Here is an 18,790-nt window from a genome sequence, read left to right as displayed (position 1 = left end):
GTCATCCTCGTTCCCTCTGATGCCGCGAATTTCCTTATTACTTCCCCTAGGATCTTGAACGGGGGAAAGGCATATACGTCTAGTCCCGTCCAGTCCCAAAGAAGGGCGTCTACTGCTACTGCTCCTGGGTCTAGAACTGGTGAGCAGTACAGCGGGAGTCTCGTTGTCCTGGAAGTTGCGAAGATGTCTACGAGAGGACATCCCCATAACTTCCACAACCTCTGGCATATTTCCTGATGAAGGGGTCCACTCCGTCCGCGGCAGAAGTTGACCTTGTCGACTGAGCAGATCTGCACGGACGTTTTCTACCCCTGATATGAATCTCGTCAGTATAGAGACGTCGTGTGCCTTCGCCCATAACAGGATCTCCTTTGCAAGGAAGAACAGGGATCGAGAGTGGGTTCCTCCCTGTTTCTTGAGGTATGCCAGGGCTGTAGTGTTGTCCGAGTTGATCTGCACCACATTGCCGGAGACTTCGTACTGAAAGAACTGGAAAAGCCCGAAAAACCACTGAGTCCATCTGAATCCCCAGATAGACTAAAGACTGAGAAGGGGTCAGATGTGACTTTTCGAGGTTCACCAGAAGTCCCAGGGACTTCGTTAACGACAAAGTCGTGTGGAGTCCTCCAGACACCGGTCTTTCGAGGAGGCTCGTACGAGCCAGTCGTCCAGGTAGAGAGAGATCCTGACATTGGAAAGATGAAGCCACCTCGCAATGTTCTTCATCAGTAGGGTGAATACCATGGGAGCAGTGCTGAGTCCAAAGCAGAGAGCCCTGAATTGAAACACTTTTCCTTTCAGGACAAACCGCAGGTATTTCCTGGACTGGGGGTGGTGGATGGGGACGTGGAAATACGCGTCCTGGAGAACTAGTGAAGCCATCCAATCCCCGGTCTCAAGGCTCCCCATCACTGACTGAGGTGTCTCCATCTTGAACCTCTGTTTGATGACAAAGAGGTTCAGGTTGCTGACATCGAGTACCGGTCGCCATTCCCCCGACTGCTTTGGCACCAGGAACAGTCTGTTGTAAAATCCGGGGGAATTCAAGTCGGAGACCTGTTCTACGGCGTGTTTCACGATCATCTGATCTAAACAGATCGTAAAGCACTTGTTGCTTTTCTCCCCGATAGGAAGGAGACATGTCCCTGGGGTGTCGTAGACAGCGGGGGTGGTTTCAGGAACGGGATCCGGTAACCCTACTTTAAGATGTCCACAGGACCATTTGTCCGCACCTCTCTCTCCCAGGCTTGCGCAAAAAGCTGAAGCCTGGCTCCAACCGTGACTGAAGGACTTCTGCTTCACTTCTTGTTCTTGGCCAGCGCCGTGGCTCTGCCTCTGGAAGTGCCTCTTCCTCGAGGGGCTGGTCTCGAGGAAGAACTACCTCGAAAGGGCTTCGATTTCTTGAGAATCGAAACTCCCGAGGACGAAGGAACCGCAGGTCTCCTTGAAGATTGTGCGAGGAGATCTTGCGTGGCCTTCTCCTGTAGACTGTCGCAATGTCTTTTACCATAGCCTGGGGGAAGAGATGATCCGAAAAAGGAGCGAAGAGCAAGTCTGCTTTCTGTGACGGAGAAACAGATTTCGCTGTAAATTGCAAAACAGGGATCTCTTCTCAAGAGCCCGTGCAAAAGTGAGCTGTAAGCTCCTCCGAACCATCTCTGACGGCCTTGTCCATGCACGACATTACGCTGGACAGCTCCCCCAGACTAATCGAGTCGGAACTCCTAGACTTGGCATCCAGAACTCCCAAACACCAATCTAGAAAGTTGAAGACCTCTAACGTCCGAAAGAGGCCTTTAAGGTGGTAGTCCATTTCCGTAGTTGACCATGAAACTTTCGAAGAGGACAGGTGAGACCTCCTCGAGGCATCCACAATGCTGGCGAAGTCTCCTTGGGCTGACGAGGGAAGTTCTAATACCTACGTCTTCTCCCGTCTCATACCAAATGCCAGCCTTCCCACTAAGTCTCGAAGGTGGCAGGGCAAAAGAAGTCTTTCCCTGAGACTTCCTTTTCTCCATCCAGTCATGGACCTTACGAAGAGCCCTCTTAGTTGAAAGGGACTTCTTCATCCTGACGAATGCCGAGACCTTGTTGATCTTGGACGAAGAAAGTTGTGAAGGAGGAGAGCGAGGAGCTTCCGGGTGAAACGTCTCTCCAAACTCTGATTGAAGAAGGCGGGTCAAAACCTGGTAGTCGGAAGAGACTGCCGCCAAAGGTTTCTCGTCATCCACTTCAACCGAAGCGTCACTAACCTCTGCTTCCGACACAGGTGAAGTTGGAGGCAAATAGGCTGGACCAAGACTATCTGGTCTAAGTTTCCACGAGGCGCGTTGCTGTGAAGTGGAAGGTAAAGCTGACTCATTAATAGGAACTCCGGTCGTATCTCTAAGACCCGGAGCAACTTGCAAAGACTCATCACAAACAGGTGGGAGGCGACGAAACTCCACATCTTCGTCCACCCGAGCGTCCGCTGGCGCACACCTGGCGTCCACTGGCGTATACCTGGCGTCCACTGGCGCACGCCTGGCTGCAACTAGCGCGGGATTGGCGTCCACTCGCGCGCTGCTGGCGTCCGCTGGCGCACGCTTGGCGTCCACTGGCGTGCGAATGACATTAACTAAGGCGCGCTTAACATCTCGTGCGCGCTCTGCTTCCGCTGGAGCACTCTTAGATGCAACTGGCGTTCGCTTGGCTTCCGACCGAGCGTCAGGAACGTGAACTTGCACCGAAGCGTTCACGCAAGTATCAAGCTCTCGCACCGCAAGCTTACGAGCGGGTAATACCGCTTCATGCGCCGAGCGAGCAAAATCCTCTTCACGTCCTCCAGAGAGCCGCTGGGGAGTCGCACGAACTCTAGCAGGCGAAGAAAGTGGAGAGATAGACGAGCGAGGAGAGGGAGAGGGAGACCTTCTAGATCTCTTCACAGGCAGACGGTCATCCTTTTCTCCTGGGACGTGGTTGCGTCCCTTTCTTAGCAAGAGCATCAGCAAGCTGTTGCTGCAAAGAGCGCAGGATCTTCTCATTAGGAGAGGATTCCTTGTCAGGTGACGGGCTGATCCTGTGAGAAGGCGAGGGCGAGGGGACGCCTCCTTCCTTCTCCCAGAAACTGCCTTAGCACGCTCGCTCGAGAGCGACTGGGGCGCTCAACAAAGTCATCATCCGATGACTCCTTACGCTTCTTCTGTGGCGGGAAGGCTGCGAACACACTCTCAGGCGATGATCGCCTCTCGAGAGCCAAAACTGGACGTGAAGCGTCACGATCACCAACGCTCCTTTTCAGCGGGCGTGAAATAGAATGAGAGCTCCACCCCTTGTGCGGGGAGGAAGCCTCTGAAGAAGAGAAACACTCTTTCAGGAGGCGTGCACGCGCACGCTCCTTGGCAGTCTGTGTAACGTCAACAGATACTGCCGAAGGCACGTCAGATCGGTGGGCGTTCCCCGTAACCCTCCTGCGGCTTTCGACATGCCCTCTCCCTGAAACCTGGGAGTCCGCAGCGGTCTAGGCCTAGAGGCGAAATGGGGCCGATCTGACGCACCCTCCACCAACGAAGGAGCACTGTCACTGCACTTTGCACCTTCACTTTTGCCTTCTAAGGCGAGCACTTTAGATTCTAAATTACGAATCGACTCTAAGATAAGTGTAAGGGTATTACCCTCTACAGACACTGCTTCAGGGTCCGAAGGCAACACTACAGGGTTAGGAGTAGTGATTAAAGGAGGGTTAGTAGGAGAAACATGAACTTCCTGCCGTTTACCTGAAACGCTCCTGGAGGAAGACCTCCTTAACCTATCCCGTTCAAGCTTACGCAGATAGGACTCATACGCTCTCCATCCAGAATCAGAAAGACACTCACATTCCTTGCAGCGACTTTCATACATGCAATCATGCTCTCTGCAACTCTTACACAAAGTATGAGGGTCTACTGATGCTTTCAGTAGCCTACCTCGACAATCACTCTTGGTACAAAACCTGGCGCTAGCCGAACTAGAACCAGACATCTTATTTAAAGAGAAATCAAGCCAAAATCAATCAAATCCACAATTAACGTGTGCCTAGCCACCGATCCAAAAGTCAAGATACCAAAAAATCAAAAGGGGTACTTATAGTAGCCAAGTTTCCTAAATTCAAGACGGAGGTGCTGAAAACTGTGTTTACAACACCGGCGACAGAAAAATTATGAATAGAAAATGGGAATGATTCCTGATACCCGCCTCCCAGCGGCGGGAATGGGTACTAACCACCTGACTCCCACTACGTGTGTCGTGAGTTTTTTAATTTCTGTCGGACTTCGGAAAATACAGCTATATATATATCTGACAGGTAAGTTTCATGAACAAAATATCTTTATCCTATAAGGTAAAAGAATTATGGTACCATATTGCAAGACTTGTTTCAAGAGAGCCTGGAAAGCTACATCTTATACTAGTACTAAATCCCTTGATTCCTGAGCAGTTATGGTAGGTATAACTACAAATCTTATCGAAAGTCTTACCTTCAGCTTCCTCTGTTGCTTTACGCTTGAGGCTACTCCGTCGTTCGAGCTGATCGGCAGATCCATTCAGGATTGGCTTTTTGGGGACATTAAACTCTTCATCCATAAGGTAGTCCCAGTTCTGCTCTGTGCTGCAAACACCATCTTGGTGAAGACACCCATTTTCCCCTTCACACATATCTTGGTCTTCACTGCAACATGATTCACCTGCTTCGGAGTCTGTATCCCTTATGGCATCTAGGTCAATTCCCATGTTCACATCCACGTCAAGAATCTCCTTTGGTTGAAGCCTTTCGTTATCACACAATACATTTTGGTTTTCATTATGAGTACAGTTCACTTCAATTTTCTCAACACTGCCCATCTCTTTCATGTCACTTTTCAGCTTTTCACTTGGTTCACTTTCCTGTGAGGGATTGTTAGCATAACTGCTTATTATACCTTCTTCTACTGCATCATTTTCCCTCTGTAAATCTGGTTCTTTGTTGGGTTGGAAAACAATCTGTGAAGTCACATTTTCCATTCTTATATGACTACCTTGATTGGCATCTTTGGGGTTTTCCAGGGAACTTTCAACACCACCTTTATGATCAGTACTACAAATGCCAATACTAGTTGGTCTGAATTCTTGGCTTCTGTCTGTATTGCCATTTAAAGGTATCACTTGGAAACATTCTCTAAATGCACCATCTCCACTCACAGCATTGTCATTTACTTTTCTACTATCTATAGATTCCTCTAATTCACTGGATATGGCAGTAATTTGCCAAATACTACCTCCATTTTTGCTTGATGTGCTGGCATCCACATTTACACCAGATGTTACATGTAACTCTTTCTCTTCTAACTTTTCAAACCCATCACTATCATTTCTCACCAATGACTCTTCTTTCACAAATTCTTTTCGATTCTCTGCATTTGGTGTTTGCCTTTCTACCTTAGCGTTACTCTCTACATTTTTACCTGCTAAAAGAGGGTAGTCCAGTAAAGGCAATTCACTTCTACTGTCAGGCACCTTCTTCACACAGTGATCACCAGGAGTGGTTTCTTTTAAATTATTTGAGACAATCGATTCGCTCTGAAGTTCCTGAGTAGAGCTAAAAAGGCCATGATTATGTTCTGGACTTGTGTTCTGTTTTGCTTTGTCAGAACACTTCAGAGCACAGAGGTTGCTTGTCAGATGACTTGCATTATTAACCAGATGATTCCAACTCGTAAAATCCTTTGATGAATTTGAATTAGTAGTACTCTTACTTCCTGCGCCATACACATTATTTCTGGCAAGCTTTATCCTTTGGGGAGTACCAGGACTGTTCCTTCCAGACCCATCTCGATCCTTATTGTCCACACTGTCACTTCCCTCCTTATCAGACTTTTCAGGCGAAGAAAAGATTGTGTTTCCCATACCACTGTCTGGGCTACTTAAATTTGAACAACTTTGTGTGTCTTGGAAATCTTTTAAATCTTTGGTGGCCTTCAAATTGACTTCCACACTCAGGGTTGTGCTTTGAGAGCTTCTGCTGGTTTCTTGTTCCGACATAGTAGCGACCTGAAGGAAACAAAGGACTAGTATTAATGGGTGTGAAAGGGCACAAAATGTATAAGGAAAATCAGTATTACGTAATAATAAAATACACACTGGGATAAAATATACATTGGGAAAGACTATACGTACACCACAATCTACAGAAGCCTAATAGAGTAGATTTAACATAGCTTATTGGGCAAGGTAAAAATGTTGTATACTTTGTATAATAAAATAGGCTATAGGTAACAAAATTTGCCATACTGCATACAATGAAAATCTTTAATTGTAATAACATTAGATATAAAAATGATATTGTTAAACTACAATAAAGTTTTGTACATACTTACCTGGCAGATATATACTTAGCTAATGAGGGTCTCCGACGTTCCCGACAGAATTTCAAATCTCGTGGCACACGCGACAGGTAGGTCAGGTGGTCTACCTTACCCGCCGCTGCGGCGGATGTACGAACCACTCCCGTAAGCTTGTCAGATTTTTCTCTTCCACCTGTCTCCTGAGGGGAGGCTGGGTGGGCCATTATCGTATATATCTGCCAGGTAAGTATGTACAAAACTTTATTGTAGTTTTAACAATATTCATTTTTGTACATGAACTTCCCTGACAGATATATACTTAGCTGATTGGCACCCTTGGTGGAGGGTAAGAGACAGCTCAATAATACAGGTAAGACGGGAAACAACTAATGTTGTAGGATATAAAAACCTTGGTTCTCACCTTTTCAGGATGAAGACTTCATAGATACTATCTCTGAGTCTGCATTGCCTGGAGAGCTACAGCTAGGACGTGACCTGGATGCTGAAAGACTCTCGGATCTACCACTGGGATATGTGATCCCCTATTGTGGTAGAATCCAAGTCGGATGCTGTTAGAGGGACCTTGTCCGCTTACCTAACAGATCCTTACCACTACCTCTGCAAGGAGCCAAAACCCACCAGACCACCTAACCAAAATACAAAGGGTGGGTTAATATTACGACAAAAAGAGGTGCCTCCTGCAACCTCTTTCAGACACCAACCAAAAAACAACAATATAAAATATAGGGTAACATATAAAGAATTTACACAGGATAAGTTTCAGCTCCCTGCCCCAGCACCGAATCCGCCGATACGAAAGGACCCAAGGCGAAGCATTTATCATATGTGATTTTTACATCACATAGGTAGTGGTTTGCGAAAACCGATTGGCATCTCCAAAAAGTCGCCTCCATCAAGTTCCGCACAGACATATTTTTTCTGAATGCAAGCGAAGTTGCGATGGCTCTCACCTCGTGAGCTTTCACTTTCAGTAGTTTAAAATGTTCTTCCTTACAAGCAAACATGTGCCTCGTAATAAGGCTTCTCAGAAAAAAGGAAAGAGCATTCTTCGACATGGGCCGAGTGGGGTCCTTTACAGAGCACCAAAGCACATCTTGATTCGCCTTAAGTTGTCCTTCCTCTTAAGGAAATAACTTCATAATTCTCAATAGGGCAAAGAGTCTTTCAGGCTCTTCCCCTACTAGAAAAGATAAACTACGAACTTCAAAGCTCCTGGGCCAAGGCCGTGATGGGTTTTCATTCTTTGCAAGGAAATTTGGAAGAAACGAACACACCATAGAATCTTCCTTAAACCCTACATTGCCCTCAATAGCTTGGAGCTCACTCACTCTCTTAGCTGTAGCAAGGGCCAAAAGGAAGATAGCCTCTTCGTCAGATCCTTGAAAGAGGCTAAGCTAGGAGGTTCGAATCTAGACGATCCAAGGAATTGTAGACTACGTCTAGATTCCAGTTTGGTACCACATGAGGACGCTTAATGGTTTCAAATGATCTAATAAGATCATGCAAGTCCTTATCATCGGATATCTTTTAAGCCTCTATGCCGAAATACCGCCGCCAACATACTGCGGTATCCCTTAATAGTTGACACAACCAGATGACATTCTTCTTTGAGGAAAATAAGGAAATCCGCAATTTGGGTCACAGAGGTACTGGAAGAGGAAATGTTCTTCCTCTTGCACCAACGTCTGAAGACATCCCACTTTGACTGGTATACACGCAAGGTGGAAGGTCTCCTCGCTCTTGCGATTGCTTTAGCAGCTGTTGCTGAAAAGCCTTTCGCTCTGACCAAACTTTGGACAGTCTGAAGCCAGTCAGACTGAGAGCGAGGAGATTTTTGTGGTACCTGTCGAAGTGGGGTTGTCTGAGTAGATCGCTCCTTAGCGGGAGCGATCTTGGAAGGTCCACCAACCATTCCAGTACCTCTGTGAACCATTCTTGGGCCGGCCAAAAGGGAGCGATTAAGGTCATTCTCGTTGAATCGGACTCTACGAACTTCTTGATGGTTAGCCCCAGGATCTTGAAGGGGGAAACGCGTAGACGTCGAGTCCGTTCCATCCAGAAGAAGAGCATCTATTGCTAATGCCTCTGGATCCGATATCGGAGAGCAGTAAGGATCCAGCCTCTTGTTCTTTGACGTGGCAAAGAGGTCTATGTGTGGCCTGCCCCATAACTTCCACAGGCTTTGGCATACATCCAGATGAAGGGTCCACTCTGTGGGAAGGACCTGATCTTTCCTGCTGAGGAGATCTGCTCTTACATTCCTTTCTCCCTGCACGAACCTGGTGAGAAGCTTGATTCCTCTTTCTCTGCCCACAGAAGAAGGTCTCTTGCTGTCTCGTACAGGGAGAAGGAATGCGTCCCCCCTGTTTCCTGTTTTCCTGATATATGCCAGAGCTGTAGTGTTGTCCGCGTTGACCTGCACTACCGATTCTTCTGACTTTGGGCTCGAAAGCCTTCAGAGCCAACCACACAGCCATCAACTCCTTTCTGTTGATGTGCCAGGCTACCTGGTCCCCCACCCAGGTACCTGACACTTCGCTGGTTCCCAGAGTTGCACCCCACCCCGTGTCCGACGCGTCGGAGAACAACACCAGGTTGGGGGTCTGTGATTGAAGAGACAGTCCCTTCGCAAAGAGGTTGGGATCTGTCCACCATAAGAGATGTTTCTTGATGTCCTGGGATAACGACAGGGAGAACGTCAAATCCTGAGAACGACGACTCCAATTCCGATGAAGAAAGAATTGGAGCGGTCTCAGGTGCAACCTTCCTAGGGAAACGAATTGCTCCAGCGAGGAGAGCGTCCCCAGCAGACTCATCCACTCCCTCACTGTGCATACTTCTTTCCCTAAGAAGGTTGTTACTCTCTCGAATCCTCGGGCTATCCTTTCCTGCGAGGGAAAAGCCCGAAAACTCAGAGAGTTCATCTGTATCCCGAGATACACACACTCTTGCTCGGGAATTGGTGACGACTTCTTGAAATTGACGAGAAGTCCCAAAGTCTTCGTCAATTCTAAAGTTACTTGTAAGTCCTTCAAACAACGATCTTCTGAATTGGCCCTTATTAGCCAATCGTCGAGGTACATGGATATCCTCACCCCTTTCAAATGAAGCCATTGAGCCACATTCCTCAAAAATCCCCGTGAACACTTGAGGGGCCGTCGAGAGGCCGAAACACAGAGCCCTGAACTGAAAAATTTTCCCCCCCATCATGAATCTGAGAAACTTCCTCGAGGAAGGATGGATCGGTGCGTGGAAGTAAGCGTCCTGTAAATCCAAGGAAACCATCCAGTCCCCTGGACGAAGTGCTGCCAGCACTGATGAAGGCGTTTCCATCGTGAACTACTTCTTTTCTACGAAGAAGTTCAGGGCGCTTACATCCAACACCGGTCTCCATCCCCCTGAGGACTTCGGAACTAGGAAAAGGCGGTTGTAGAAGCCCGATGAATGATGGTCTGTCACTAGTTCGATAGCCCCCTTCTCCAGCATCTGATCTACTGCTAGATGGAGAGCTTGATTCATGATGGGGTCTCTGTACCTGGCCGTCAGTTCCCTTGGGATGGTCGTCAAGGGAGGTCTTTCGACGAAAGGGATGAGGTAACCTCTCCTCAAAATAGAAAGGGTCCAAGGATCCGCCCCTTTTTGGGCCCAGACTCCTGCAAACTCTAAGAGTCTGGCGCCCACCGTTGTTTGAAGGACTTGCAAGTTATTTGGGGGCTTTAACAGACTTGGCGAAAGTCTTACCCCTTCGTTGAAGGTCTACGACCTCTAAACGTAGAGGTTCTTGATGAAGACGCCCCTCGAAAGGGTTCTCGAACACTTGCTTTTTTTCCTTCTTAGCCTTGGTAGGGAAGGAAGGGCGAGGTTTTCTTGCCGACTGTGCCAAAAGGTCCTGGGTGGCTTTGGCCGACAGTGATCTTGAAATGTCCTGCACTCGATGTTTAGGGAACAACTGAGCAGACAGAGGAGCAAACAGCAAAGAAGACCTCTGGGCATGGGAGACAGACTTCGTTAAGAAGGAACAATAAACCGACCTCTTCTTCACGATCCCGGCCCCATACAGGGAGGCGATTTCAACTCGCTCCGTCTCTTACCGACTTGTCCATACAAGACAAAACACACATAAGATCTTCTGGCGAAATTGACTCTGGCACTTCAATTTTCTTGGCTAGGACTCCCAACGACCAATCAAGGAAGTTAAATACTTCTAGCACTCTAAAAAACATGCCTTTGAGCCATGTATCCAATTCATTCATTGCCCAAGTTGTCTTAGCAGAGTTAAGGGCAGTTCTCCTTGTCGAATCTACCAGCGCCGAAAATCCGAATCAGCCGAAGACGGTAGACCCAATCCTAAGGACTCTCCTGTTTCATACCAGAAACCAGCGCGTCCTGATAACTTCGAAGGAGGAAAAGCGAACATCGTTTTCCCGCTTCTTCTTTGGAAGCCATCAGGAACCAAAACTCCTCAGTGCCTTCTTCATAGAAAGAGTTGGCTTCATCCTCACACAAGAAGAACTCTTCGCTGTCTTCGCCGTTGAAAAAAGTGAGTGAGGAGAAGGAGGAGCCGTAGGAGAAAGGGAATCCCCAAAAACTTGCAAAAGTAGCTCTGTAAGCTTCTTGTAAGAAGACACAGCAGCAGAAGTGTTCGGTTCCTCATCTGAACCTTCTAGGACGTCTTGTCGAGGCGCGAGCGCGGAAGATCCTTAGGTGACGAAGGATCCTAGTAGGAGTTGAGCGAGAGGTTGGAGAACGCCCTCTCTTAGAAGAGTTCACATCCACTGGAGAATGAAGAGAAGATCTGGGATGCCTACGATGAGACTCCCTCTTCGAGGTAGACGGAATCTCAGCCGAAGGAGAGGTAGGGCTCCTACTCCGAGAATCCTCGGAAATATCCCAGGGCGCTTACGAGGAGGCGAGCGCCTACTATACTCTTTGCGCCTATCCCTAGGCGAGCGGCTGCCAGGAGAGCGCCTATCGAGAGCAGAGCGCTGCGCGGCTCTCCATACCTGTCCAGTTGCGTACGATCAACGGAAGTTCGACTGGAAGGCGAAAAAAATGCGCCTACTAGGAGAAGGCTGCTTGCGGAGACTCTTGACGTCTAACAAGAGGGTAACATTCAGGAGAAGGGCGCTTCAAAGCTAACGAGCGCCTACTTGGAGAGGGGCGCTTCCGAGATTCCTGTTGTCTACCAAGAGACAAACGGTCAGGAGAAGTGCGCCTAGAAGCGGGAGAGCGCCTACACGGAGAAGGGCGCTTGAAAGACTCTTGTTGTCTGCCCCGAGGAGAATAATCAGGAGTATGACGCCTTAAAGAGACGAGCGCCTACTAGGAGATCGATGTGCAGTAGGCTCTTGGCGCCTACCTTGCGGGGAGCGGCTAACAGCAGGCCGTCTATCATGCACACGACTCCTACCAGACTCTTGATGCCTGTCAGGAGAGAAGTCACGATCCGACACTCGAGGAGAGTGACATCTGGACGAAGAACGCCCACTTGCATAAGGACGCCTTCTAGAATCTTGAGGCTGCTGAGGAGAAGTCTCACGCGAGGGAGTTGAAGAAATAGCGTGATGAGCAGGTGCAGTGCGCTTACCGGAAGCGGAAATCCAATCTGGAGAAAAACTTCTTTCTCCATAGAGCGTCCTACCGATGTTTGGCGCCTTGAAGTCGAAAGAGAGCCAGGCGAGCGAGGGCGCTCACGCGAGCCCCTACCTTCATACGAAACCTCCCCATATGAAGGAGAACGCCTAAAACGAGGAGAACGATCCTCTGAAGAGCGGCGCCTAGATCTCTTGATCGGAAGAGAAACGTCCTTCTTCCTACGTGATCTAACTGCTAGAGAGTCTGCTAGCGCCGTGATCTGAGCTTGAAGTCCCTCGAGTACTCTCGTAGGCGAATCTTGTTGTTCTTCCTCGGAAGCAGGCGCCGAGCGCGGAGCGCGAGAAGAAGAACGCTCACAGGATTTCTTGGGTTTCTTCGCCTCCACCGACGATTCTTCCGGGAAAACCTCCGGACTAGAAGCCAAAGGACTGCAGGGAGCCTTCCAAGCCCTCTTCAACGGGCGCGACGCATCCGGGGAGTTCCAACCTCTCTTCGAGAGGGAGACGACGAAGAGGAGAGCATTGGGCTAGTAGCTCCTTCTTGTAGCGATCCGAGGCAGCCTGGGAGCGTACTTCAGGATCTGCCGAGGGGACGCCTGACCGGTGGGGGTTCTCCCTAGCCCTCTTGCGGCTTTCGACTTTCCTACTCCACTGGAACTGGGAGTCTGGAAGAGGTCTAGGCCTAGAGGCACTAAGGAGCCGGTCAGACGCACCCTCCACAACACTGGGGACACTGCACTGATCACTAAACACTCTCCTTACCTTCCAACTGACGAATCTTCTGATCCATAGAAACGAATCGTGGCTCTCAGAGCTGCCGCCTCCGAAGGCGAATCTTCGGCTTCGGTGCGGGGAGCAGGGGCTGCAACTTGGGAAGAAGGTTCTAATTCTACGTTAGCATTAGAATCCACATCCAACTCACTCATTCTAGATCTACAAGAACTTCTAGAGGAAGCCTTACGCACTCTATCACGTTCCAACTTCCTAATATAAGAAGAGAGAGCCTTATATTCTTCTTCATTCAATCCCTTACATTCACTACAAGGGTTAGCAAAAGAACATTCATTCCCCCTGCATTTCATGCAAACCGTGTGGGGGTCTACCGAAGCTTTCGGCAACCTCACCTTACATCCTTCATTCACGCAAACCCTAAACAAAACCGAAGTTTTAACTACCGAATCTAGGTCAGACATCGTTAAAGAAAATCAAACTCAAAATCAAACCGGTCCACAATCAGCGTATGCCAAGCCAAACAAAGCGAATACGTCACCAAAAGAAGTCCAAATTAACTCCAGGCAAGCGAGAATCGAAAAACTATCGAGAGGAACCGACAACAGTTGTTATCGTTCCCGCGACAGAGAAAAATCTGACAAGCTTACGGGAGTGGTTCGTACATCCGCCACCCAGCGGCGGGTAAGGTAGACCACCTGACCTACCTGTCGCGTGTGCCGCGAGATTTGAAATTCTGTCGGGAACGTCGGAGACTATAGCTAAGTATATATCTGTCAGGGAAGTTCATGTACAAAATTCTCAGTGTAATTAAACTAAATGAAATACCATACAGTATTCACTACTGTACTATCCTAAGCCTTGAAAATATTTTGGGTTACCTTTTAATTGTCTCTATTTACTTTCTTTTTTTTTTTGTTAATGACATAGACACAATGTATATATTTATATAAAATAGCCTATTTCAGTATAAAAAATTACCAGAATTTATCTTTAATACAGAATACCTTCCCAAGTAAATGGAATTCCTTAGGTCTAAAGTTACCCATATTCTGAGTTCACAGCCCCCCCGCCTCCTCTAACCCCCAAATAATCAAGAGAAAAAAAACTGTTGTTGAGAACCTGACATCCTGTAAAGGACAATAGTAGGACTCCACACATTTTCATTATTTTATCATGTAATGTATGCAGGTTTTCTTATTCTTTGTAAGCTTTATTATGTAAAAAATATGAACATTTTGTATGCAACATTATATTTTTAACTGTTAAAATAAACACAGAAATATTCAAGGATTACAATTTATCACAGGAACATAAGCCTTTAAAATACTGTTGCTTTTTTAGGTGGTAAACATATTTCATGTAAAAACTTGTTGTTAAACTGTCCAATTTCAGCCTACTGTACAGTAAACATTGGGGATTAGAAATAATTCTGACAAAGTTTCCTGTTTTCATTATAATATGCAAAATCATGTCACATTCCAATTATTAATAAAAAACAATCAGTTCAACAGTCACATTTGAATCAGCACCCACTGTCTTTTGAGATTTATATTTCCCTTCAGATTATTAAAAAAAACTAACAAATCTTTTCCATGCCTTCTGTTGTAAGCAAACACTGCCAATTTCAAAGTGATCCTGGTTCTTATCCAAGCTACACTCCATGATCATCTCTGAGGCTTCTCATTCATTGGCGTGCTGACACTTTCATTTCTACCATTTTGTCAATTAACTGTCTCCTCACCTGGCAACACCATCTTATTTGTAATATCCTCCCACTCAACCCAAGCCAGATTTTCTATCTTTTGTAATTAAATCTCTTCAGAACTTTCACCACAGGTTTTTTCAGGGGAAAAAATGAATTAGAATGCCTTACAGGAGACCAGCCTATATACAATATACAAATGTGACATCAGATTTTTTCTGATGAATAAACTGAATGACTCAAGTTTATTGGTTGTTCACCGAGTACAGTAACTGACTAAGCCACTTGGAACATTTACACCAAGTATGGTCAGAGACCAATTTACTGCTGTTACTGTAGGATTGACTACCACATTTATACTACTTGGAACATTCACACAACAATACAATAGTACTGCCACTTAAAAACTACCAAAGTTCAAAAGACAAAATGAGTGAATTGCTAAATAACGATTTTCATCCTACAAAATTTTTTATCCTCCATTTTGATATAAATCTCTGGCACAGTCATTAAACTAGTTTGTTGTGCATGCTGTTGAAGATATACTTAGTATTTGTGAGCCTCCTTTCATTCAGATCTTCCACGGATATACTATGCAACATGTAATACAAGATGTCAATTAGGCAGTAATTCTGAGTATTGTCTTTTCTTTATGAGCTACAGAAACTTCTGCACTTAAATCGTGTTATTTACCATAGGCTATGTGTATTAATTCATATCCCTTTGATAGTTATTACTTAGCCTATTTCTCAATTTACTTTCTATATCAGGGTACTTTTGCTCTTAGGCTTGCAACATTCTGCTCTTCCAACTAGGGTTGCAACCTGGGGGGTGGTAATAGTAGTAGTAGGAACATTAGGGTAATGCACAAGTATCTTATACTAGCTGTCCCCCCAAAATCAAGTTTGATCTCATCATTAGCCCTATATAATTTTCTTATGAAAATAAGTCATTCACAACTGGATCACATTTTAAAAAGAAAAGCCTGGTATTCCCAGAACCTGGCTTCTCAAAAATGACTCAACTCATGCTCTCAATATTCTCGACATTCTGCAAATTTCAAGTCATGCAACTAGCATGCTTATGAGACTTTCCTTGGTAGATCTAGGGTACCTATCCGCGGCGGCCCAGACTATGGCAGTTGCGGTTTTTCTATGCAGTTTTACCTACTGAACAAGAATTTTAAGTAATATTTTTTTGGGCGACTGTACTTAAACCCCAGGGGCCAGTACTAAACATGGCGAAATACATTGGACGCCCCAATCCCTAGTGGATGTCGTATCCCCGGTTACGTTTCTTGCAGGGTAATTTTAAAGAATAGTTCCACACGGACTGCAAGGAACATAACCGCGGATACGACATCCACTAGGGATTGGGGCGTCCAATGTACTTCTCCGTGTTTAGTACTGGCCCCTGGGGATTAATTACAGTCGTCCGAATAAATATTACTTTAAATTCTTGTTCAGTAAGTAAAATATCATAGGAAAACGCCAATTGCCATAGTCTAGGCCACCGCAGATTGCTTTTGTAGAAATACCCTTTCCTTTTGACTCTTCACTCGATAGATAAGAGGTCATTTTACCAGTGCCCTTCAGCACTTTTCAATCAACACAAGCAATGTGCAGCAGAAAGAGCCAATTTACTTTTTGTAGGTTCTTAACCTCTCACTACAACAACTGGCACTTTTTCTTTTGTGCCCAGTGCCCAACTTCTACAAAACCTAATCCTAACCTAACACTGTTTTTTCCTGTCCTTCACCACTGGGCCCCATGGGAGAAAAAAAAATCACAAAATAGAATTTATAGCATATATGATTGGCCTCAATTACCAGCAAGTTACATTTTATAACTGAGCAATCCAGAGACTGTAGTAAAGTCCTGTTAAAACACTAAGGTAGATCTAGGGTACTTATCCGCGGCGGCCTAGACTATGGCAGTTGTGGATTTTCTATGCAGTTTTACCTACTGAACAAGAATTTTAAGTAATATTTATTCGGACGACTAATTACCTAAACCCCCAAGGGACCAGTACTAAACATGGCGAAATACATTGGACGCCCCAATCTCTAGTGGATGTCGTATCCGCGGTTACATTCCTTGCAGTCTGTGTGGACTGCTTCTGTAGAAATAGGCTACCAACACTAATCTACCTAATACTCTCCTTCGAGCCTGTAGGCAAGAGAGATAACTTTTGCTCTTTAAGCTACAGAACAGGAATAACTTCGTTGTTAAGCCTCTCCTTTATTTCATCTAGGGAGTAACTTTGGCTTAAATTACAGGAGCTACAGTTTCCAGTGGAATAGTAAAGTACACAGCCTGGAATGGAATGGGATACAAAATTTAGCCCAATGGCCAAGCACTGGGTCCTATGAGGTCATTCAGCACTGAAAGGGAAACTGAAAGTAAAGTGGGATTTAAAGGTGTAACAAGAGGAAAACTTTGTGTAGTATAGAGCTGCCCTTTGAAACAGTCGTTAGGAGAGGGTGGGAAGTAAGATGGAAGAAAGGAAACACAAACCAACAGACAGTCAAATGAATGAAAGGTATCCTGAAAAGAACTTAGTAAGTCAAGCTTACAGTGCACCACGTATGGTGCAATGATGGCACTACCACCACACCCGCCGGGGATGAGAAAAAGTTCGGTAAATGGTTTGGAAAAGTTATTTTGGGCAAGCCTTTGTGAACCAACCAACCTGCCAAATACTACATGGGCAACAAACGATACAACTTTCCTGAGGCAACCTTGAGAAGACACGGCCACAACAGTAAGGGGCTTCACACAAGCTCACAAGGCAGTAACCACGATAGTACCCATATACCCACTTCCCTCGCAACCAAGCATTTGGACGAGTAAAATTGCAAAATAACCTTCTCAACACCTGTGCTCGACCATATGTGCTTGCAAGGGCTCCGCCTCTGCTTGCAAGCTATAAACCCTGTGGTGCCCCCACGAAGCCTCTACCTGGCTTGAACCCCTCCTCCTTCCCCAAGAGCAACCCTTAATTAACTCTCCCTTGATTTAGGGATCCCGGACTACCTTCACGACAGTGGTAGGAATATCAACGCGTTCAGCGCACTTACTATTCGTAAACATATATCACTGCAGAGTTTGGAATTTTCAAAAAGAGGGAAACTTCTCAATATCGCGCAGAGGCACACAGACGCTGGTGAACTTTACGGTGTTTTCAGTTACACTAAATAAGACGTTCGGTCTGTACTGCAGCCTTTTCGTCAATCGATACCGCTTAACTTATTTGAAAGCCCGTAATATGTTTTTGAATATAAAATAAATGGCATTCAATATGTTTAAAATTACATAAAAGCGACAAAGTTCACGAATGCGCATTCATTAAAAGTTAGTACCAGTTCAAGCCAACAGTGAGGCTTACGAACAGTAAACAGATGACGGACACATTTAAAAACGTCATACGTTGATAACCAATTGGAAGTCACGTATTTATGACGTCATTATGTGTTAGCCAATCATTGCTCATATCCCATGACGTCAATATCCAGATTTGTCTCCACATACGATACTTCGGCAAAGGTAAAATTAAATCTATGCACTTTTGTTATGCACTCCCAAATGGTTATTTTCTCGTTGTCGTTCGTGGTTTAGTTTACATTAACCTTAAATCTATACAACTTCTGAAATAGACGAACTTCTTTCTTTAATATCTTACCGTAGCTACTTGGCAAATGAAAGCTTTTAAAAAACGAGCAGATTATTCTTTTAGCCTAAGTATCATTAAACAGTGATTTACCAAAATGATTTTGTTACGTAACATAATCATAAATAGGCCACAAGGGCTTCTCATATCTTCACTGTCGAAAGGCAGTTGGCCAAGAGCGTCACCCAAACTTGGTCAGAGCTGAATTGAGCGATGACAAATAACAGGAATATTTAGACATTTTCCTGATACCGGGAACACTTGTCAAAATGAACTTCATGTGCGAAGGGGTTGTGTGGGAGATTAAGGAGAACCTCTTTGTGCGTATAGTAAGATGATTACAAAGCATTTTTTTTCTTTTTGTCGTGCGTACGAACGTCACTCGTTCAATAGCCACGATGCTCTTTAAATTAGGGCAACGTGCACCTTGCATGCAACATGCGGGCTCCAACCAATGCTTGAGCTCTGTGGCTTGCTTCGTTGTTGAAGGAACTCATTCATTTCATTTTTTTCTTGTATTTTGCTATTCTTCTTCTACGAAGTCCTTATAAAATTTATAACTAAAGGTTGATAAACTAACTTGGAAGACTGATAGTTTTGAATCAAAAGGGTTTTGAGTCTCTCTCTCTCTCTCTCTCTCTCTCTCTCTATATATATATATATATATATATATATATATATATATATATACATACATACATACATACATACATACATATGCTTAAAAATCACAGTAG

The 18,790-nt window shown here is 45.5% G+C and overlaps 1 protein-coding gene across 1 annotated transcript in view; it reads right to left on the bottom strand.

The window, feature by feature from the left end:
* Positions 1-18,790, bottom strand: part of LOC135216215 (uncharacterized) — a 128,969-nt gene that overhangs the window by 60,608 nt on the left and 49,571 nt on the right. Inside the window, 1 exon segment of the mRNA XM_064251350.1 lies at positions 4,494-6,042. Within this exon segment, the coding sequence (XP_064107420.1) occupies positions 4,494-6,042 (1,549 nt within the window).

Source organism: Macrobrachium nipponense, chromosome 6, assembly GCF_015104395.2.
Source record: "Macrobrachium nipponense isolate FS-2020 chromosome 6, ASM1510439v2, whole genome shotgun sequence".
Taxonomy (NCBI): Eukaryota; Metazoa; Arthropoda; class Malacostraca; order Decapoda; family Palaemonidae; genus Macrobrachium; species Macrobrachium nipponense.
The sequence above is the reverse complement of the archived record's forward strand: the minus strand, read 5'-3'. Positions and strand labels throughout refer to the sequence as shown.